We start from the raw sequence: 24,053 nt of genomic DNA on the forward strand, positions 1-24,053 counted from the left end.
TTAAAACGTCTAATTCTTTTTCCCTACCTTGAGAAGCTGCTCCTAGAGATTGGAGAGCTTGAAGCAAGATCTGCCTTTGTTGATTATCCTGGTCTAATAAAATCATTTCTTTTTGTTTCTCTACAGTAAAGCTTTCAACTGGATCATCTTGCTCTTTAGATTGATGACCAGAGATTGGGCTAGAAGAGATTATTTGAGTTTGAGAGCTCACCGCCGTTGTAGTGATTTGACATCATCAATGGGATATATATGCTTGCATTTGATTTGACATCATCAATGGGAATTTTCTATGCTTGCATTTAACAAGTTCTTTTTCTTTCCCTCATCTATATATCTAACCATGATATATATATACTCATGGCATATTCTCTATCAACAGAGAAACAAAGAAATCATATGAGTTGTAAATCACTTGATTCAATTTCAAAGGAAAACAACAAAGCAAATTAACAACAATTAATGGAAGGTGTTGATTTACTGCCCAAGGAGTATGGATATGTAGTTCTGGCTCTCATTTTTTACTGCTTTCTCAATTTCTGTATGGTTTTCCAGGTTGGCAAAGCTAGGAAGAAGTAATTTATTATATCTCTCTCTCTCTGTATGATTGGTTTTCTCTATCCATATTATTCACCTTCTACTAAGTAACTGGCTGCACCAATACCACCACGGGTATCCGACACAGCGGCGTGTCCGCGTGTCTAATACGACAATTCTGAAAAACTATAATATGGGGACACATCGGTATATGTTGAAATACTGTCAATTTTTAAGATATATATAGAAATGTAAACGAGAAAACCACACAACTGTATTTTTTTCTGCACTTGTTTACAATTCTACAAGTGTATTTCTACTAGCACATACATGTTTTCGACTATAATCTTCCTTAGTGGTAGGTGACATTTAGTTTTCAGCTGTTTCCTAGTTTATAGTAGGATAGAAGTATTTTAGGTGTGTCCGAGTATGTGTGGCTGTGTCCATACGGGGACACACGATACGGGGAGCTCCAAGAAGTATTAGTGCAACCCAGCTAAGTAACTGGGAAAATTTTAGGTACAAGGTGTTTTATCCTGTTCTGTACGTATCGGAATCTGAAAGCAAGGATGCCAAGCTCTTCAATTGTGTTCAGGTAATTGATATGATGAATTTTTCTTACTGTTTATGTTTCTTCATCATTGCGAAATTTTGTTTTATTTAATTTTGGCGATTCGGATGATTATGGCTTTTTCACTTTTTTTTCGATGAATTGTAGAGAGGGCATCAGAATTCACTGGAAATCATGCCAATATTCTGTTGGTTCTAGGAGGTCTTCAACATCCAATAATTTCTGCTAGTTTTGGACTTGTTTATGCTGTGGGTCGTTATTTCTACTTCACTGGTTATGCTACTGGAGTTCCTCGGAACCGTCTGAAGCTCGGGTATGAATCAAATTCAAAATCTTTCTCATTTGATTGTTTTTCTGAATGTTTTCTTTTTTGTTTCAAGTCGTAAATTTTTGGTTATGTGGTTGCTTAAGAATTCTATATTCCAAACAATTGATACCTTGAAAATGTGCTTTCGGCTTTGTTTTTTTTTTTTTTTTTTTTTCAAAATCTCTGTTGATGAGTGTTAGAATTTTTCCAATGATGGATCAGTCAATTTGCTTATATTTTATGTACTTACTTCTTTATTTCCGACAGGAGGATTAGTTTTTTTTTTGGCAATGATGGGTCTTGGTGTCTGCACAATTATTAGTCTTTTGATGGCGTGATAATAAACTTATTGTCTGCTCAAGTACATTCTGAAAACTTCTTTGATGTTTTGTTAAAGTGGTTATAGATCTGAAACAACTGTTGTATTTATTTTGCATGAAATATTATCCTTCAAATTCTTGTTATACATGTTCATCAATCAAACTATTAGACTTTAAATAACAAGCACAAACGATATACGAATACATAATCAGAGATTCAAAATCAATACGATAGATAAACGATTAAAAAATTAATGACACCAACAAGCAAAAATGTTGAAGCAGCTTTTAGATTTGGTCTTAACACCAACTTCACCTTCATCAACTTTCTTTACCTCTTTATCCTCTTCACGGAGTGCCGTCCTTTTTGATGGTTCTAACTCTATAGAAGCCTTCATGTTATATTCGTCGGCTATTTTTTTGATCAAAGTGCTAATTTCCTCATCTTCTGACATTGCAGTTGGTGTGCTCTCGGTAGCGGACGAACTTGTAAATTTGGCCACAATTTCATCATCGAAAAACTGTTTATCTATTTGATCCATTGTTTTCAGCATGTTTCTAGTATTCCCGCTTGTTAAAGAAGAATCGATGGATTCAACAATTGCTGGAATCAAACTAAGCACCTTACTTCCTTCCGGTTCTTTGTCAAAGTAATCAACCATAGAGTTAAGACGGTTAGATATTTGACGATAACTTACCACCTCATGTCTCATGCGCACCATATTCCTAACGTGAATTCGAATCTGCTTCTCGATTCCTTTTTCCATTGCATTCTTGACCTTAAGCTTTTCGGGTTCTATTTCTTTCTCACGTTCATCTGCCATTGATCTTAAACTATCCGATATGGATTTAAGATCATCGGTTTTTCTTTCCACTTTCTCAAAATTAAAACTTCCTTCCATTTCAAACTAATTGATTATTGTTGGATGATTTTCAAGTGTTTCTTTCTAATACAGATTATGTATACTGTCTCTCTCAAATGGTATTTTGGATGATGAAATTATTTCCAAAAGCTCATAATTTTATAGTGATTTAGGATTAGGTAGAATTATATGTGCTTAGAACAGCCAAACCACAAAACTTAAAAGATTAGGTTTGGTGTTAGTTAACCTGAAAGCGGGAAGAAATTCTATACACATTTAAAAATGAACAAGCCGCCAACACGTTTTTTTTTTTTTTTTTGTACTTTGACCTATTGAGTTGATCAGGTCAATGTGTCTCGTCCTCGAACCGTGATTTGAGTTCTACGTCAAACCGGTACGTATGTTGTCTATAGGAACCGATATCGTGGATTCCGGTGGGGCACATTCTATTGCTCACGTTTGTTTTTACATGCAGCCGTATATAGGCTCTTGTCACTTTCACCGTTGTTGTCAAACCCTAATTTTACTTCAAAATCCTGCCTCCAACATGATGAATAACAATGATTCTGAATCCAATACAGCTCTTCCTCATGATCTCATTGTGGATGATATACTCACTAGAGTTCCTATTGAGTCTGTGGTCCGGTTCACTTGTATATGCAAATTATGGTCAAAAAACCTCTTAAACGACAAGAGATGTGCGCTTCTTCATCAAAAGAACTCACCTTACTCATCACCACCAGGTATCATTGATTCCAAGCTCAATAAAAATACTTGTAAATATTATATATCATTATTTGATGTTGATAAGAGTATAAGAAAAATTATTAGGTTTAGACCAGAAACTGATTATTATCAGCTTAATTATATGGAAATTAAACAATCTTTTAATGGCTTACTGCTTATTCATCGACGTAAATATTATTATGATTATATCGTTTACAACCCGATTATGAGTGGTTCTGTTAATCTTCCGAGTTGGGTTAGGATTATGGGATTGTGAACTTCGTTTGGCTTATGACCCTGTCCGGGAGAATTATAAAGCCGTGTGTTTTGGTGGGCATGCTGATAAGAATTTCTGCAAGATCTTAACACTTGGAGAATTTGGAAGGAATTCTTGGAGAAATTTGGTGAAGCCTGGTTTCCATTTCGATAAACCTTACAACTCTATGATGAATGGAGTTGTTTTCTCGAATCTGAGGGATGGAGTTGTTTTCTTGAATGGTGTTTTATATTGGCTTAGAGGTGGTACTGAAGAACTCATGATTGTTAAGAAAGCAATATATAGTGTTGATGTTAGTACAGAAACTTTGTATGCCACTAAACTCCCCAACGGCGCATCATTGAGTGGGCCGGATGGTGATCTAGTGAAGATGGGAGGATTAGTATGCTATTATGAACGGAACCTCGTATACCAACAATTAAAATTATGGGTTTTGAAGAAGAATATTGATGATCAGTGTGAATGAGTTAGAGAAAAGAACATTGAACTGGAGAGGAGCTTTCAAAATATTGAATTAAAGTATATCTGTGTAATTGTTGAAATTGTCACAAATCCTAAACTCAAAATCATGTTCCTGCGTCCAAGGCTTAATGTAAAAGGCGGGGAGGATAAGATTGAGCTAATTTCAAACATGGACAACAAAGGCGAATGGCATGTGAACAGCATTGCTTACATTTAGACTTAATGTAATGATGGAGTTGAAGACAAAACTAGCAAATCGATGACGTGTTTCAAGATCATCAAAGCTTGTTTATGAGGGTGGAGTTCATTTTATGTTCTCCTTTTAGTTCTTCTTTTGCAAGTGTGCTACGTTTATTTATCTTTATTTTTTCAATGATAATAGCAATCTTGAAATATATATGTATGCACATCATCTGGACTATTTGAGCTAAGACTTCCCTAGTCTTATTGCAAAAAAAGTTTGTTTAAACAAATTACTCTATCAATTCAGGCAGCAATATTATTAAGACTAACGCTGTCTCCCCATGAGGCACGAATGTCATGACCTCTAGGAGCGTCCCGCCAATCTCTAATGCAGCAGGATCATGCGTTGAGTTTAGTTGATGATGATGAGACGGTAATTAACCTATCTAATAACATCTGGAATGCGTTGAGTTTAGTTGATGATGATGAAACGGTAATTAACCTATCTAATAACATCTGGAACTTGTCTTCTTGACCAATCAGACCAACCCTAACATACTTCTTATAATCCATCCCGAAGTTCTTCCCTCCTCTTACTAAAATCGCCAGCAACCTGTAAAGATATTGACACAGAAAAAATGACGAGGGAAGTATGTATTCTTAACGTGATTGCGGATACGATCTCCGTTCTTGTTTTGGATGCTTTTTTCAAATTTTTCTTTCTAATACTGATTATGGATACTACCTCTCTCAAATGGTATTTTGGATGATGAAATTATCTGCAAAAGTTGATAAGTTTATGGTGATTTAGGATTAGGTAGAATTTCATGTGCTTAGATCAGACAAACCACAAAACTTAAAAGATTAGGTTTTCGTGTTAGTTAACCTGAAAGCCGCCACGTTTTTTTTTTACTTTGACCTATTGAGTTTTACGTCAAACCGGTACGTACGTTGTCTGTAGGAATCTATATCGTGGATTCCGGCGGGGCACATTCTATTGCTCGTGTTTTTTTTTACATGCAGCCGTATTTAGGTCTCTTATCACTTTCACCGTTGTTGTCAAACCCTAATTTTACTTCAATATCCTGCATCCAACATGGTGAATAACAATGATTCTGAGTCCAATACAGCTCTTCCTCATGATCTCATTATGGATGATATACTCACTGGAGGTCCAATTGAGTCTGTGGTCCGGTTCACTTGTGTATGCAAATTATGGTCCAAATACCTCTTAAACGACAAGAGATTTGCTCTTCTTCATCAAAAGAACTCTTCTTACTCATCGTCACCAGGTATCATTGGTGCCAAGCTCGATAAAAGTAGTTGTAAATATCATTTATCATTATATGATGTTGATAAGAATCAAAGAAAAATCTGGAACAAAGAGGTATTTGGTCACACCAACACGAGGCTGAATGCTATTCTCTCTGATATTCAAACACTTGATGGACTTGCGGAAGATAATATTCTTAATGAAGAGGAGCGGATTATGCAACTTCAGAACAAAGTGGAGTTTGAGAAGATTTCAAAGATGGAGGAAACTGCATGGAAAATCAAATCAAATACTAAATGGTTACAAGAAGGAGATAGGAACACATCATTCTTCATCAGTAACGCATCTGCTAGAAGAAGATACAACAGAATCAGACAACTTTACATTGGTGATGAATTGGTTTCTGACAGAGGAAGGCTTCAAGATCCTATAGTGGAGTACTATAAAACACTATTTACTGAAGAAGAAGTTATAAGACCTGATTTAGAGGGGATTGAATTTGATTCTATCACCTCTCTGGAAGCTTCTATTTTAGAAGCTAATTTTACTGAAGAAGAAGTTTTGCATGCTATCAGTGACTTAGCTAATGATAAAGCTGCGGGTCCGGATGGTTTTCCTATACTCTTCTTTCAGAAGTGTTGGCGTTTTATCAAGGAAGATATTATGAGTACGGTAAACGAATTTTGCACTACAGGTACTATCAACTCTAAACATAACTCTACTTTCATTACTCTTGTACCTAAAAAAGATCATATTGAGACTATAAATGATTGTAGACCTATTTGTCTTCTTACAAGCGTCTACAAGATCATAGCAAAAGTTCTAGCTACAAGGCTTAAACTTGTTATGGATAAGCTCATCTCTCCGGTGCAATGTGCATATATTGAAGGTAGGCAAATAATTGATGATACATTAATTGCTAATGAGTTGGTGGACTCCAGACTTAAGTCTGGAAAACCTGGAATTGTGTGCAAAATTGATCTTGAGAAGGCTTTTGACAGAATAAACTGGATATATGTCGAATTTGTATTACAACAAATGAGTTTCAGCAAGAAATGGTGTGATTGGTTGAGATTTTGCTACTCTACTTCTTCCTTTTCGGTTCTTATTAATGGGTCTTCATTCGGCTACTTCACTAGTACTAGAGATGTAAGACAAGGTTGTCCGGTTTCTCCTCTTCTGTTTAATATTGCTATGGAAGGATTTCTAGATTCATGGATAAAGCATCTAATCAAAGTTTATTCAGTGGCTTCTCTGTTTCCCCTATAAGCATCATAGTCAATCACCTTCATTATGCAGATGACACTATTTTCTTTGTGGATAATAACAAGGATGAGTTACTTAACTTATTCTCTGCTTTACATTTCTTTGAGTTCATCGCTGGTCTAAAGGTAAATACATCTAAAACTAGACTCATTGGTGTGGGGGATGTACCTGACTTAGCTATCTGGGAAGAGGAATTTGGTTGTTCAACTGATTGCTTACCTTTTATGTATCTTGGGATGCCTCTTGGTACAAAGTCTGGCTCGAAAGTAATTTGGGATCCAATTTTTGAGAAGTTTGATGCTAGATTATTTGTTTGGATAAGGATCTCTTTATCTAGAGGAGGTAAACTTGCTCTTTTAAAATGTATCTTGTCTTCTCTTCCCACTTATTATTTTTCGTTGTTTAAGGCTCCTGCTTCAGTTATCAAGATCCTAGAAAAGAAGATGTGTAATTTCTTGTGGGAATGCAAGGATGGTGCAAAGACATCTCATTTAGTTAATTGGGACATGGTCCGTGCAACTAAAGAGAGAGGTGGTCTTGGTGTTTGCAATCTTAAGCTAATGAATCAAGCACTATTGGCTAAATGGTGTTGGAGGTATGGTGTCGAAAAGAATAAACTCTGGTACAAAATTATAGTACACAAATATGGGGATGATTTCTCCTTTTGGAATACCGGTAAAATAACTCAATCTTATGTTGTTTCTTGTTGGCGGAGCATTGCTGAAATGGAAGGATTAATCTACGATAACTACACATTGTATTTACATTCAGGTAGAGGAATTTACTTTTGGAATGATGTATGGTGTGGTCAACTTCCTCTAGCAACTGTTTATCCAAATTTGTATAAGTTATCAAGAGATAGAAACGTCAAGTTAGCAGACATGGTATCTTCGAACGGTAATTGGAAGTTTGATTTCAAGAGAGTACTTCATTCTTTAGAGGTTGAAGATTACGCTGCACTTCTAACTGTTATTGGCGACAACCCACCAGCTCGGGATGGATTGCCAGACACGAGAAGATGGAGACTCAACACCACGGGGGTCTTTACAGTCAAATCACTTTATGCAAAACTGGTTAGTGAATTCGGTGTCGACAACTTTCCGTATCATTTTATTTGGAAGTCTGCAATACCTCCTAAGATCAATATCTTAATGTGGAGTCTAATTCATGGTAAACTGAATACCATAGATGTACTTCTACACAAAGGTTTGAACTTGTATAATTCTTGTGCTTTATGTGGAATTGGTGCTGAGTCGCAAGACCACTTATTTCTCCATTGTAAGATTGCATACAAGATATGGTTTAGCCTGATCCCTAAAACAGGTTGGGTGTGGGTTCTGGCTGGTTCTATGAATATCTTAGCAGATATGTGGCATCACCATTTATTCTCAAGCTCTGGTAATTATATTTGGGATTTGATTCCGGCAGCAATTGTTAGTACGATTTGGAGAGAAAGGAACTGCAGACGTTTCGAAACTCAATATCTTTATAAAACAGATGATGACTTGGTTAACGAAGTTAAATCTGCAGTCCTAGCTTGGGTAGCTGCAACAGGACATCGTATTCACTTGAGTTTCTCAAGTTCTGTGTTAAATACCTGGGATTCTATCTTCATGTAATCTATAGCTTTCTTTTTTTCATCTACCTCTGGTAGAAACTATGTACATTCTTCTACTTCTTAATACAACTTCCCTTTTGATCAAAAAAAAAGAAAGATAAGAATCAAAGAAAAATTATTAGGTTTAGACCAGAAACCGATTATTATCGGCTTAATAACATGAAAATTCAACAATCTTTTAATGGCTTGCTGCTGATTTATCGAGGCAAATATTATTATGATTATATCGTTTACAACCCGATTACAAGTCGTTATGTTAATCTTCCGCTACCGGTTGGGTTAAAATTATGGGATTGTGACCTTCGTTTGGCTTATGACCCTGTCGGGGAGAATTATAAAGCCGTGTGTTTGGTGGGGATGCAGATGACAATTTCTGCAAGATCTTAACACTTGGAGAATTCGGAAGGGAATCTTGGAGAAATCTAGTAAAGCCTGGTTTCCGTTTCGACAAACCTTACAACTCTAAGAGGAGTGGAGTTGTTTTCTCGAATGGTGTTTTATATTGGCTTCGAGGCGGTACTGAAGAACTCAAGAAAGCAATATATAATGTTTATTTTAGTACAGAAACTTTTCATGCTACTAAACTCCCCAACGACGAATCGTTTTGTGTGCATCATGATCTAGTGAAGATGGGAGGATCGTTATGCTATTATGAATTGGACCCCTATACGAACAACTAAAATTTTGGGTTTGGAAGAAGAATACTGATGATAAGTGCGAGTGGGTGAGACAAAGGAATATTGAACTGGGGAGGAGCTTTCAGAATGCTGTTAAAAAACTTACCTTCTGGGATTTACAATATGACTGTGTAATTATTGAAATTGTCACAAACCCTAAACTCAAAATCATATTCCAGTTGGTTGGGCTTCGTGAAGCCGAAGGGGAGGATGTTTCAATAAGTTATGAGTACTACTCTTGTGATGTTGAGTTGGATAAGATTGAGTATTACGATTCAAAGGTGGAGGATGGCAAAGGCGAATGGCATGTAAACAACATTGCTTACATTTAGACTTAATGTAATGATGGAGTTGAAGACAAAAGTACAGCAAATCAATGAAGTGTTTTAAGATCATCAAAGATTGTTTGTGAGCTTGTTTTATGATCTTGCATATCATCAAAAATTGAAACTTATCCACATTAGATTGTCACATATACAGAAAGCAAAAGAGCAGAAGACAAAACACAGCATGTCAATGAAGTGTTTGAAGATCATGAAAAGCTTCCTTCGTGGGTACACTTCGTTTTCTATCTTTTCCTTTTAGTTCCTTTCAAGTAAAACTTCCCTCATTTTAGATTAAAGAACTCGTTGGATTCAAGTCAACTAATTAAAAGATTGATAAAACATTTTTCTTGTTTCTTATTTATTTTTTGAATTTTCACACAGACCCAATGATACTGTCAGTCTCAGAACAAAAAAAATTTCTTCCCTCAATAGTGTAATTGACTTCTGCAGCTAATGATAGTGTCAGTGTCTGTAGATACTAAATACCGCACATCATAATATGCGCGCGAAGTAATAATTCAGTAAACGAGCGAAGGGTATCTCATACAATATATTTAGGATGAAGCAGCAGATGACATCAGAAGAATCATGAGTAAAGTGTGATGGTCGTGCGAATTTATAGAGCACGTGCGAGAAGAGTCAGGATAAGCGTCCGATAATGACGCATTCCAGATCCGAAAATAAAGGTTTTATTAGCTGTCATCCACTATGTAAATCCATATATAAGGGGACCGAGCGACCATGTAAAGGGAGAGATTTTTTGGAGAGATGAGGAGAGAGAAAGATTGTTTGTTCTCCAAGTTAGAACTTGTCCTAAATCTTGTAACCATATTGAAGATTCTATGAATGAAATTATGAACTTTAAGATGATTACTTGAATTGTTATTAAGATTTCATTAAGGGTGTGGTTGTAGGATTTCCTGCAACTACATTTTGGCACTATAAAACAGCTCGGAGTGATATACCGTGGTGGTGAACATTTATAGGTTAAAATCTAAAAATTCAAAAGGATAACCTCAGAAAGTTCATCTTCATTGTTCAAGTTTTTAGTTCTTTTTAGAGAAGTTCTTCTTTTAATTGAAACAAGAAAACAAGAATGATAAGAATCATTGAAACAAAAAAAGGCAATAGGAAATTACAATGCAACTTAATCACCAAAACTACTATCGATGAATTCCATGCAAGAATTACAGGAAAAATACACAAGCGTGATTTTGAAGGAAAGAAAATTATGACGGTAGATAAAATTTCTCCACTGAAAGATTGGGAAAAACAGAATATAACATTCACGGCGGAAGATATACCAATGGAGAATTTAAGACGAACAGATCCTGGTGGTTACAGTGGATGTAGAATGCAAAGAAAAACATGTAGGAGCGAAAGTACAAGATGTGTGGGCGATGGATAGAACCTTAGTAGATATAGGGAGTTCGATGGACATCTTATTTAATCGCACGTTCAAAGAAATGGGATATAAGGATACATATATGGATCGTTCAAGTTACAATATTCATGGTTTTAATAAAGAAACAACAAATCCAAAAGGAGAAAAACAGTACGAATAATGTTGGGAGAAATAGAAACACAAGTGACATTGTGCGTGGTTGACGTGGAATCACCGTACAATATGCCTTTGGGACGATCGTGGATACATGCGATAAAGGCCGTAGCATCAACCCTTCACCAATGCATACGGTTCCCAATACCAAGTGGAATACGTGAAATCATAGGAAACATCAATAGTGCGAAGATCTGCAGTGAGATAGATATAAAAAACTATGAAGACCGCCCAAAGAAGCGAAAGGATCTGTTAGAGCACTGCTCGGTCGAACTCGCATGTGTTGCTATCTCAAGCATGTTTGTCAATGTTAGTGATCAAAACTATAAGTCTTGACTTATAGTCTATTATAGCTAAATCTCGGACTAGGATAGTAAGTGTAACTGATATCAAGGACTTCATGGAGATTCATCATACAAGTGGAAGAACTACTCAAGAAACCGGTGGAACTTCTCGACAAAAAGGTATGTGAAGACTTGAACTTATCTGTCACTCAAAAGTCTATCTAGTCTATCTCCTACTTCTTGAGATAAAAGTCGTATGTTATATATATAGACTTAGATTATACACATTTAGTATTTCGAGCAGAGTATACCTCGCCTATCTATATCTCGAAATATGTGTTGGTAAGCGTTTCGCTTTGACCATGTTTTTCTTTACTTAGTGACGCAAGTCATGATATGTTTCAGTCATCTTAATAATTGCTTTGAAGAGAAATAGTGCAACAACTATATAACGTTATCTAAGAATGTTTCAATGATTGGAATGAGAGTTTAGATTACATAACCAATGATGGACATAAGTATTTTGTGGAAACACATATGTGAATAAGTCTTATACTAGAAGAATGGCTAGTAGCCAAGTCCGCGAACTGCCGAAGTTCTCAAACCCGAGAATTTCTTCTGGAGTTAACAAACTGCTTGCGTGAGCCAAGTCCGCGAACCTAGTCCGCGAAACGGAGAAGTTCTCAAACCCGAGAATTTCTGTTGGAGTTTGTAAACTCTATCCAGTACCTTAAGTCCGCGAACCTAGTCTGCGAATTTGAGAAAGGTTGTATATTTAAAGATGATTTCTGAACTTAAAATTATAAAGAATAAGGAATGCTTTTGCAAACCGTGGCTATAAAGTTCATGAACCGATTCATGTGAATCAAATCATATTTTCTTCAATTGTGTCTTGTGTAGTACATGAGATTTCCTTGCAATTGAACAACTCTCTAACTAGTTCATATGAGTCATTTGAACTAGTTATGGTGAAGAAGAAAATGGTTGGTATGAAATGCTCAAATGGCTAACCTATTGGTTGACTATTGTTGAACCAACAATGCACGCGTTTGGGTACGGTTAACAAATCTAGAAGCAAGCACTTCATTTGTGTATAACAAGCTAAGATTTCGATCTAACGGTTAAGACATATTAGCTTGAATTTAAATTAGGTTCTCATCTAACGGTGGATAGTGTTTGCTTTGTGGGCAAGGCGAAACCCTGATTTTAAAGACTATATAAAGGAGACATCTAGCCTTGTGAAAAACTAATCCACACACCTTACGTGTGATACTAGTTTGCGTGCTAGAGTCCGTTCTCCTTTAACCTTTGGTTTTCTTCTTCTAAAACCAGGTTAACGACTTAAAGACTTCATTGGGATTGTGAAGCCAGGCCGATACTACTTTTATCGTAGTTGTGTGATTTGATCTTGCATCTTCTTTCGTACGAGTAAAATCAGATTGATTGGCTTGAGATTAACCTCACAGATAGGCAAGATATAAAAAGTAATCACAGACATCTTCGTCTCATCGTCTGTAATTCCACGACATCTTGTTTCGCTACCATACGATTAAGATTGTTGTGTGGTGATTGATTAATCTAGGATGTTCTTCGGGAATATAAGACCGGATTATCAATTGGTTTCTGTTCACCTTGATTTTATATCAAAAGACGAAACCAAAACTTTAGGGTTTTTCTGTGGGAGACAGATTGATCCTTTGATAGACTTATCTGTGTGAGATAGGTTTGTTTATTGTCAAAGCCTGCGATTTTGGGTCGTAGCAACTCTTAGTTGTGGGTGAGATCAGCTAAGGGAATCAAGTGCGCAGTATCCTGCTGGGATCAGAGGAGTAGGGGTGGAATTGTACCTTGGATCAGTGGGAGACTGATTGGGGTTCAACTACAGTCCAATCCAAAGTTAGCTTGGAGTAGGCTAGTGTTTGTAGCGGCTTAATACAGTGTGTGTTCAATATGGACTAGATCTCGGGGGTTTTCTGCATTTGCGGTTTCCTCGTTAACAAAATTTCTGGTTTCTGTGTTATTTCAGTTTCCGCATTATATTATCTTTATAATTGAAATAATACAGGTTGTGCGTTAGATCATCAATTAGAGTAATCCAACCTTTGGTTGTTGACTGTCATTGATTGATCTTTGGATATTGGTCTTCCGTACCATCCAAGTTATTTCTTGTATTTGATTAGTACTCGCAGTTTCTGTTTGAGGAAATCAAATCAAGAGAGAGAGATATAAACTCGTTGATATACTTTTAATTGATTGAGTCTTGTTGATTATCTTAAAAGAATATTCGAGTTTGTCCATACAACTACAACAAAACAAGGTTTTGTCAATGAAAATAATGTCACAAAAATTTGATTTTGCGTCACTTATACCTATGAGCTTTTGTAGCATAACTTTTTTATTGCCATTTTTTTTTTGCGTCACAAATAACTTGTATGCCACATCAGTTATTTTTTAATAATTTATTTATTTTACAATTATTATTATTTGACTTATTATTTAATAAATTGCAATTATTTTGGATTTATTAATAAAATTTTAATTGAGGTTTTTTTATGTAATATATTGCATTTTTAAATGGATAATATCTAAAACAATTTGGTGTTAAGATATACAAATTTATGTAATCATGGTAAAACACGAATGAGTAGAAATGATATTATAATTTCCTGCAAAATGTAACTTACAATATTCTTAACAAAAACAAAAGAAAAAAAAAGTACATAACCATACAATTTAATCAATTTTTCTACAAATCCATGACTAAATTGTTTTCTCTCAACAGTGAAGAGTCTTATCTTTGACATTACGTCCTCATAGTTGTTTCTCTGGGACTTGAATTGATCCATTCTTGGATGGTGAGACTCAAATATATTCTTCTATTTCACTTGAAGGATTAGTTTGTCTTCTTTACCTGTTAAATGATCTCTACAAACAAAGAGAAAACAAAAGCCCATATATACAAATCAGTAATGATTTATGTGACAGATAGATAGAATGTCAGTTGGGACGTTGATTACATCTTCAACTTCCTTGCCTCATTTCCTTTTTATTGTTTATATCAAAAAAAAAATCCACCAAAACCTAAACACTCTTTTAAGTATCAAAGGAACTAAAATCAAAAAAACAAATAAAAAAAAATCCTCTAAAATTAAAACGTTTCTGGAGCAAATATTATAGTCCAATTTCTCCATGGAACATACATCTAAAACCAGAAGAAGAAAAAAAATTAATGGGAGAATGGTACCTGCAACCGTGATATGTATTTTTATTTTATTAGAGTGGTTAAACATGATTTGGTGGTGGAGGCGGTGAATTTTGATGATATCCCGATCGGTTTAAAAGAAGTTAAAAGAGAAAAAGAAAGAAGGAGGAGATTGAAAGAAGTAAAAACAGAGAAAAACAAGAAGAAGGAGAAGAAGAAGATCGGAAGTTATAGGGTACTCCATGTATAAGAAATTTTCAATCAAATTTATGGAAACAAAATATTCTGGGTAGTTATATTTCCAATTTTTTTCTTTTGTTGTGCACTTTTTGATTTTTTTTTTTTTTAAGAGATGTACTTTTTTATTTGAATGGTAATCATGGTGATCGGTTATTAATTTGTTGACTAAAACTTTTTGTTTTAGGGAAGTTAATTGGTTGACTAGGATAAAAATCAGGATCTAGAAGAAAAATGGTAGACGTGTAATTTTTATTTTTTGGAAAGCAGACGTGTAATGTTAGTAGTATCTTCTTATTTTAACTTCGTATATTTTGAAAAATATTTTTTACACACGATAAAAATATCATTTGTTTATTTTAAAATTTTATTTTAATCTTAATTTCATTTACCACGCTAGTACAAGTGTTCTAAATTAGTATGTTCACACTATTTTGGTACCTATCTAACACAATATATGTGCGACATACAATACGTCACAAATGGATATCATTTTTGACACTCTCTATGATGTTGCAAATGAAATGTTACAAAAGCGTCTGTTTGTTGTAGTGTATACAGATTTCTGAGCGAAATATTATAGTCCCCCACCTTTTCAATTGGTATCAGCGTAGGAAAACACGTTCAAGACCTTACAAGTCTGTGTTTGTAGCGATCTGACTTTATGGACAATAGTGTTATCTCAATAAATGCACCACCAGATCCAGGGATTTCAAAATTCTCTTCCATGACTGATTTAATAAAATCTGTAGAAGAAATTCTATCTAAACCTCCACTAGGTTTAAAATCCCTTGAAGTGTTTTCAGGGATTGAAAAGAAGCTTGATAGCTTATCTCTTGATGTTGAGTTATACCTCCTGAAAGAGCAAGAATCTCTTGACAGGTTAAATCAAGTTATGATGAATAATATTCATGTTGAGTTTGATATTGATTTACTAATCAGTGAGAGCAATGCTCCTCCTCTGCGTAATCCAATTAGTTGCGATAAACTAAACGAATTACAAGAGGAGTTTAAATCTCAGTCATCTGAGTGTATCACCTCAAAGCATGAATTGATTTGTTGCTCAATTCCTGATACTTCCTATCAAGATAGTAGTATTATCTTCTTTCATGAAGAATCTAGGACGTCTCTTTTTATCAAAAGAGTTTCTCTTCGCAGTACTAAAAACTATCTGCAGAAACTGTTTTTTTATAAGTTGGAAAACAAGAAATCAGAAACACAAATCTTTTTGGGTTCTCTTGAAGTTCTTTGATAGACTTATAAAAACAGTTCCTTGGGTGTTTCTCAACACTACAAGATTTAAGAGTTGTTGGAAAGAAACTCTTTCTTGGTGCCATGGTGATAAAGACATTGTTCACATCAACACAACTTGTTTGTATTGAAAGTGCATCCTAACCAAGAAATTCCTTGATATGTATACGGTGACGGAAGCACAACAACTGGGGCGCACAGATTATATTCGGTAAGGCTGTAGAATTCAATTGGACTTTTTAAAAAAGGTATGTCTATAAACTTGAGCAAGTTTTATGTTTTTATTACTTGTTTGAGTACTTATAATGATCCATGTACCTTGATTATCGTTCATTTCTACCTAACTTGATCTTTGTTTAAGGTTCTTAAACGTTTAGGTTTGAAAATAGTAGTTCGGAATGTTTGGACTCCATGATACACATACCTGGTATGCTTACCATATTTTAAAATCAAAATCCAGGGGTTTAAGTTGGCGGACTCGAAAATTCGTTTGCAAACCCGTTTGCATATTTTCCTGTAGATGTCGATATTTGATAGACACATTTATGTGACTAATATATCTCATTTGTATATATTATTAGTGCTCAATTTTGTCTTATTATGGTCTTTTATGCTTTTGTAGGTGTTTTTGGATAAATAAGGCTTTGCGACAAAATTGGCTAAAAATGTGGCCCTTGGATTGCCGTTGATAGTGTACCGGAAATACCCCGGAGGAACCATGAAAAAATGCAGAAAACATCCCAGAAGAATTGCTAAAGGCACCCTTAATTTGGATAAGGGGCACCCCATTTCATGGCATGTACTAAAGGAACACCGGAACTGGATAGGGGGAGGTCATCTTCAAAATTCAAAACAGAAATTGGCGGGAAGAATTGGCTGCAGCGACAACAGTTTTGGAGTTGAATTCTTAGCGAGTTCTGAGGAGATTAATGGTAACAGTTTCTCCTTGTTCATGCTTTTAATTTCATCTTTAAAACATTGAGGACAATGTTAGATTTAAGTTTGGGGGTATGGGAGAAACTTTTTAGTGCAGTATGAATAAATAAACTCCAGAGCCTAGAAATTTATGCCTATTAAGGATGGCACTAACCAATCTAAGTGGATGGAAGCATTTTGATTGTAGGAGTTGAGGAACCAATCTGATTAGATGGCAACATCTAGAAGAGTCTATTCATAAAAGCACAAAGCTCAGGTGTTAGAAATAGCATGATAGTTTCACCATATCTCGTTGAGTCCTTTTCACTTCTATTTTTATTTTATTTTGTTTTTAAACTATGTTTCCCTAAGTGATTAGGTGGGGCTCACGATTCAAGTTGTTACCAATACTAGGATGAATTAGAGTGATTGAGATACAAAAAAAAAATGGTAGTTACCAAAAAGTTGAAAAAAAAATTTGAGACCAGACCATTTGACCAAAAGGAATAAATTCAATAAAGTCGACCACTGGTACCCTTGTATATGCCAGTTGTGTTGACCTAGAGTTAGGTTATCGACCACTGGTTCCCTTGTATATGCCAGTGTGTTGATATTAGTCAGACTAATATCTCAATCCATTAGGATAGGTTCATTTTGGCGGAGGCCTTCAGACAGATATGGGAAACGCCGTTCACTTAGTAAACATCAAAACCATCTACGTTTTTCTATATCCATCTCTTAATCTATCCATGTGATTAGTTTTGACTCCGGATATTGATGTCCATAGTGCGACTATCTGAGTAGAGCTCTGTCACTTTATATGAATTTTAGTATGTTTGAGTGCAAGCTCGTGTACATCAATTGGAATTTCGCATCAGGGTACTTCCTCCTGTAGTCAATAAGTATGCCAACCAAGGAGATTCTTTAGTGCTTTCCAAGGTTCTGCGTAGATAGCTAGGGTCTGGAGTATAAAGGTTTTGTGGGTATATCTCTAGTAAGCCATACCGAGACTATAAATCGGCCACTAGGGACACCTAGGGGTTTAAAGTCTTATTGTATACGCTAAATGCAACCGACGATGCCTGCGACAGTGAGTTAGGATTTTATTTTTTAGTTTTGATTTGCTCGAGACTAGCAAATAATAAGTTTGGGGGTATTTGATAGACACATTTATGTGTCTAATATATCTCATTTGTATATATTATTAGTGCTCAATTTTGTACTTATTATGGTCTTTTATGCTTTTGTAGGTGTTTTTGGATAAATAAGGCTTTGCGGCAAAATTGGCTAAAAATGTGGCCCATGGATTGCCGTTGATAGTGTACCGGAAATACCCGGAGGAACCCTGAAAAAATGCAGAAAACATCCCAGAAGAATTGCTAAAGGCACCCTTAATTTGGATAAGGGGCACCCCATTTCATGGCATGTACTAAAGGGACACCGGAACTGGATAGGGGGAGGTCATCTTCAAAATTCAAAACAGAAATTGGCGGGAAGAATTGGCTGCAGCGACAACAGTTTTGGAGTTGAATTCTTAGCGATTTCTGAGGAGATTAAACGGGTGTATTTGGTACCTACGGACTCTAGAAGACATAACAGGCCTAATGCAATCGTCTAGACCCATCCAATTGGGCTGGATAAGTCGGAATAATTGATCAAAGTCCCAATAGGATACGGCTTCTCTGTTTAGGGTTTGGGATTGGTCAGAGAGATTTATGGGATATTCTTGCATGGATATATACCAATTCAGTTCATTCCAAGTCAGAGAATAGTTTGGATACGAGAGAATAGCCAACAGAACCACGTGAATCAACATGAAAGTGATTTTTCTCCAAACTGCCCGAGAAGAATAATGAGATTATTCTCCGATTTGATCGAGTTTCTAGGGAGTTGGATAGCTATAAATAGCTGTGTTTTCATCATAGAAGGGTTAGAAAACCTTAGGAGAGAGTTTAGAGTCCAGGAGAGCTGAGGAGAAGCGATTATAGAGAAGACAGTGCTGCTGCTGCTGCCATTGAAGAGCTTCAAGAACACGAAGAACAGACTCGCATAGTCAGTCGTTCTTTAGCAGTCTTAAATAACAATACCAGTGTCGTTCTTTTACATCAGTAAAGGCTTATCGTTTACAGCAGTCTTCAATAGCACTTACCCCTTTGTAACAGTGACGCTGTAACACTTCTACAGCGTTGCTAATTCCTGTTTCATCTTATATACATCAATAAAAACACCTATTTTAGCCATGAATTTATCTTGTGAGTGTGTTTTTGGGATGAGGAGCTAAACCCAATCCCAGGGGTGATGGAGGAAGCCATTCTTCCAAAAGTTATGTGGTAAAATTCATTTAAATTTATTTATGCAATCCTTTTATGATTAATTGCACCGAATGAAAATTTAATAAATGATTTTTATTAATTAATTGTGTTTTCTCTTGATGAAATATGTTTGGTTTATTGCTTTTGATATTTCATGCTTGCGATTAACAATGGATGTTTTGAAAATCTGATTTAGGCAATGATTAGAATCACAATTGTTTTTGATTTGAATTATAATATCTAGAATTGCATGATAATAATTATTATTGAATCACATGAATTTTGGTGAATGGTGAAATCCTAAACCCTGGTCTTTCCAAAATATTTACATAATTTTGAATTTTGAATTTGTTTTATGTTTTATTTTTAATTTAAATCTAAAAAATTATTTTCTTCACAAGTCTGAAAAGAACCTTTTTACCACTACTACAATCACTATTTGAAATCCATCAAATTTTTGGCGCCGCCGACGCGGATTTGTGTTTAGGTAGCATTTTTTTTAGATTTATTTTTTATTATTATTATTATTTTTATTTGTTCCTCTTTACGTTTCTTTGGGTGTGTCTTTGATTTGCAGGTTTGAAGTTGGATACTAAGGACTTGGAACAAAGCTTAAAGCTAAAAGAGAAGAAAAAGAAGACAATTTTTGTTTTAGGATTTAGTTTTATTATTTTTTTTAGAATTGTATTAGGAAATATTTTGTAATTTACTTTTTCTTTTGCACTTTATTTTTGGACTTTTGGACTATGAACTTTGGACATTTTTTTTTTAATTTTTTTTAAACCCTACGGAGGGGTGGTTTAAATATAACTGTGTGCAGGGAAGGACGGTGATTACAATATCACCTCGGCCCCTCGGGTTCGTACATGACATAGGAGTCGTGGCCCGAGTCGACTTCAACGGTTCATCCCCCGTCTGGTACGGGAGGTAAGTCCATCGAAACACTCGCGAATCTCCTGTAAGCGAGTTACTGTATTCCTTAAGGTGATTCATTGATTGAGGACGAATTTGGACTGTTTTTAAATTCCTAGTAAAGGGCAAGGCCTGGCCAATACAAGATAAGGGTTCGGATTTCATCACCGCTCCCTTCTTGCCCGCCTTAGGAAAACGAAACCTAACGCGAACCCAATCTTTAAAATTTGGAATAGAACGAGACCGATAGGGTAACGAGCTTAATAGGAAACTCGTTCGAAAAATATTGGTTGCTCTTTAAGCACACTTCAAAGTTCATGATGGTTTCTGTGAGTTGAATGCGTGACTGCGCCGCCTTCTAATGCGGTGAGGCCTTGGGTATCAAAGCTCTACTAAGCTTCCCTCGACTCGATTCAACTTACATTATCTAGGATTGATTCCAGAGGGGTGTGCTCAAATTGTAATGAATTCCTTTTCGAAGGAATAGAAGCTGGTCTAGAAAACAATCTAAGTGGAGCCATCATGATTTTTGTTTGCTAGAAATCTTTAGGCTTGCTTTGTTGAAGTCGAGTCGGCCTTGTTTGTGGTTGTGTATAATTCCCTTGCAATTAAGAATGTCGAACTGGTATGATAGAAGCCAATACAATGAGTATCGACCTGAATTTGAATATGGACATCATCAGTTTTATGACCTTGGTGAGCCCAATTACTATCCACACGCGAATTGGTCTTACGAGCAAGAAAATTAGGAACACTGTAGTATTGGTTACTCGTTTTTGGAAACTAGTCTTGATTATTATATTTCTGAACCTGTTCCATCTATAGAAGAGACCCAACAACGGATTGAAAGGACGTATAAACGTTTAGTTGCAATGAATAGTTCAAAAGAAGAGTGTACACGATATTATGAGATGATAAACGAGAGTGGTGAACGTATAAGTGTTATGCTCAGTGAAATTCAGGCACTTCTAGAGGCAGAAAATGAACAGTTGGCTAATGCTGCTCGAAATAATCTAAATTTCCAAAATAGGGTTTCTAATTCTACCCTTGATATCAATAGTGAATATTTGCCTAATTTAGAGGACGAGGCTAGAATAAAAGACACTACTTATTTAGATAAGGTTCAATCATATTTGTACTATTATGATGATGAGGATAGTAGTAATGAAGGATCTGAAATATGTAGGCATAGTGATCAGGAATCTATTAATCCAATTGAGATTTATAATGATTATATTATTTCTAGTTCAAATCCAAATAATTTTTATGATTATTCACCTATTCAAAAGGACGAGGATTTGATTAGGGATACCATCGTTTTAGACGATGTAGTTTTTCCTTTTGATTACGAAGCCGATAGTGGTTTAGAGGAACGGGTTTATTCCGAAAATGCTGTTTTAGAGTCTAGCGACTTAGAAACAATAATCTTAGATGAAGAAGATATACCGTAGAGATGAGTAAAGATGCACTACCTGAAAATAAATTAGAAGAATCAATTGACCATTTTCAAGAATCTAATGATCCAGAAATTAGGGAGATTGTAACTAGTCTATCTAGAGACACTGAAAACTCTAAGTTTGGGGGTGATTATCACCTTCCTAGTGCGTTACCTTTAACTCTCAGAAATTCCCTTCACTTAGGACTTGATATCTCTGCCTCGACAATTTTACAAGATTACCTTGATACTCGTTTTCCCGAACCTAATGATGTCCGGGAAGAAGTTCAGTCGTTAGAAACCCATCCTCTGGTTGATGTGGTTTTCCCAGGCTATGATACTCAGATTGACTTTGTTTTACCACCAAATAGTTTTCTTCCAAATGTGGGAACGTGTATATTCCAAATGTGTCGAATATTAAGTTGTGAGACTAAACCTAAATGCTTTAGGAAATTAGAATCGACACATTTGCTTAAGAGTGACCACTACTCTCATTGTGGTCAATGTTGTAAGTCAAATCTCATTGACTTAGAGGATCCTCAGTTATTTAGGTTATTATTGTGCGCTTCTAAGATCATATTTGAGTTTCTACAGACTCTAAGACCTAGTGATTCGGATCCCATATATGAAGAAACGCATCCAATGAAAATATTCTATTTAGACCCTTTCATAGAACCTGAAATTTGACCGCAATTAGCGATAGTTATCAGGAAACTAGGTAAGGGCATGTTATTCTTGTCCATTTTCTTGGTTCACCGCAGTTTCCTTTTGTCAGCTCTTTTTGGTTTTAAAGACCCGCAGTTATTTCGTCTGTTACTTTATGGTTCGAGTTGACTAATCTTTTCCTAAGTCTGGCTGAAGACTTTAAACTTAGAACTTCTTGGGAGGTAACCCAACATTCATGCGACACGGTAATATCTTTCCTTATCTCTTTTGCTTCAAATGGTAACAGTTTTTCCTTGTTCATGCTTTTAATTTCATCTTTAAAACATTGAGGACAATGTTAGATTTAAGTTTGGGGGTATGGGAGAAACTTTTTAGTGCAGTATGAATAAATAAACTCCAGAGCCTAGAAATTTATGCCTATTAAGGATGGCACTAACCAATCTAAGTGGATGGAAGCATTTTGATTGTAGGAGTTGAGGAACCAATCTGATTAGATGGCAACATCTAGAAGAGTCTATTCATAAAAGCACAAAGCTCAGGTGTTAGAAATAACATGATAGTTTCACCATATCTCGTTGAGTCCTTTTCACTTCTATTTTTATTTTATTTTGTTTTTAAACTATGTTTCTCTAAGTGATTAGGTGGGGCTCACGATTCAAGTTGTTACCAATACTAGGATGAATTGGAGTGATTGAGATACAAAAAAAAAAAATGGTAGTTACCAAAATGTTGAAAAAAAAATTTGAGACCAGACCATTTGACCAAAAGGAATAAATTCAATAAAGTCGACCACTGGTACCCTTGTATATGCCAGTTGTGTTGACCTAGAGTTAGGTTATCGACCACTGGTTCCCTTGTATATGCCAGTGTGTTGATATTAGTCAGACTAATATCTCAATCCATTAGGATAGGTTCATTTTGGCGGAGGCCTTCAGACAGATATGGGAAACGCCGTTCACTTAGTAAACATCAAAACCATCTACGTTTTTCTATATCCATCTCTTAATCTATCCATGTGATTAGTTTTGACTCCGGATATTGATGTCCATAGTGCGACTATCTGAGTAGAGCTCTGTCACTTTATTTGAATTTTAGTATGCTTGAGTGCAAGCTCGTGTACATCAATTGGAATTTCGCATCAGGGTACTTCCTCCTGTAGTCAATAAGTATGCCAACCAAGGAGATTCTTTAGTGCTTTTCAAGGTTCTGCGTAGATAGCTAGGGTCTGGAGTATAAAGGTTTTGTGGGTATATCTCTAGTAAGCCATCCCGAGACTATAAATCGGCCATTAGGGACACCTAGGGGTTTAAAGTCTTATTGCATACGCTAAATGCAACCGACGATGCCTGCGACAGTGAGTCAGGATTTTATTTTTTAGTTTTGATTTGCTCGAGACTAGCAAATAATAAGTTTGGGGGTATTTGATAGACATATTTATGTGTCTAATATATCTCATTTGTATATATTATTAGTGCTCAATTTTGTACTTATTATGGTCTTTTATGCTTTTGTAGGTGTTTTTGGATAAATAAGGCTTTGCGGCAAAATTGGCTAAAAATGTGGCCCATGGATTGTCGTTGATAGTGTACCGGAAATACCCGGAGGAACCCTGAAAAAATGCAGAAAACATCCCAGAAGAATTGCTAAAGGCACCCTTAATTTGGATAAGGGGCATCCCATTTCATGGCATGTGCTAAAGGGACACCGGAACTGGATAGGGGGAGGTCATCTTCAAAATTCAAAACAGAAATTGGCGGGAAGAATTGGCTGCAGCGACAACAGTTTTGGAGTTGAATTCTTAGCGAGTTCTGAGGAGATTAAACGGGTGTATTTGGTACCTACGGACTCTAGAAGACATAAAAGGCCTAATGCAATCGT

The 24,053-nt window shown here is 35.7% G+C and overlaps 2 protein-coding genes and 1 pseudogene across 2 annotated transcripts; 2 read left to right on the forward strand and 1 right to left on the reverse strand.

Moving 5' to 3' along the window:
- Nucleotides 1-459: 459 nt before the first annotated feature.
- Nucleotides 460-1,767, forward strand: LOC113353458 (annotated as a pseudogene).
- Nucleotides 1,768-1,983: 216 nt separating this feature from the next.
- Nucleotides 1,984-2,634, reverse strand: LOC113351279 (charged multivesicular body protein 1b-like). Its single transcript, XM_026595294.1, has one exon. The coding sequence runs from the start codon at nt 2,632-2,634 to the stop codon at nt 1,984-1,986; it is 651 nt and encodes a 216-aa protein (XP_026451079.1).
- A 2,705-nt stretch (nt 2,635-5,339) lies between these two features.
- On the forward strand, nt 5,340-9,409 carry LOC113351280. The gene is made up of 4 exons (XM_026595295.1): nt 5,340-6,675; nt 6,816-8,342; nt 8,764-9,008; nt 9,098-9,409. Exons 1-4 carry the CDS (start codon nt 5,340-5,342, stop codon nt 9,407-9,409), a joined length of 3,420 nt encoding a protein of 1,139 aa, XP_026451080.1.
- Nucleotides 9,410-24,053: the final 14,644 nt, after the last annotated feature.

The sequence above is a fragment of the Papaver somniferum genome, chromosome 2, assembly GCF_003573695.1.
Source record: "Papaver somniferum cultivar HN1 chromosome 2, ASM357369v1, whole genome shotgun sequence".
In the NCBI taxonomy this organism is placed as follows: Eukaryota; Viridiplantae; Streptophyta; class Magnoliopsida; order Ranunculales; family Papaveraceae; genus Papaver; species Papaver somniferum.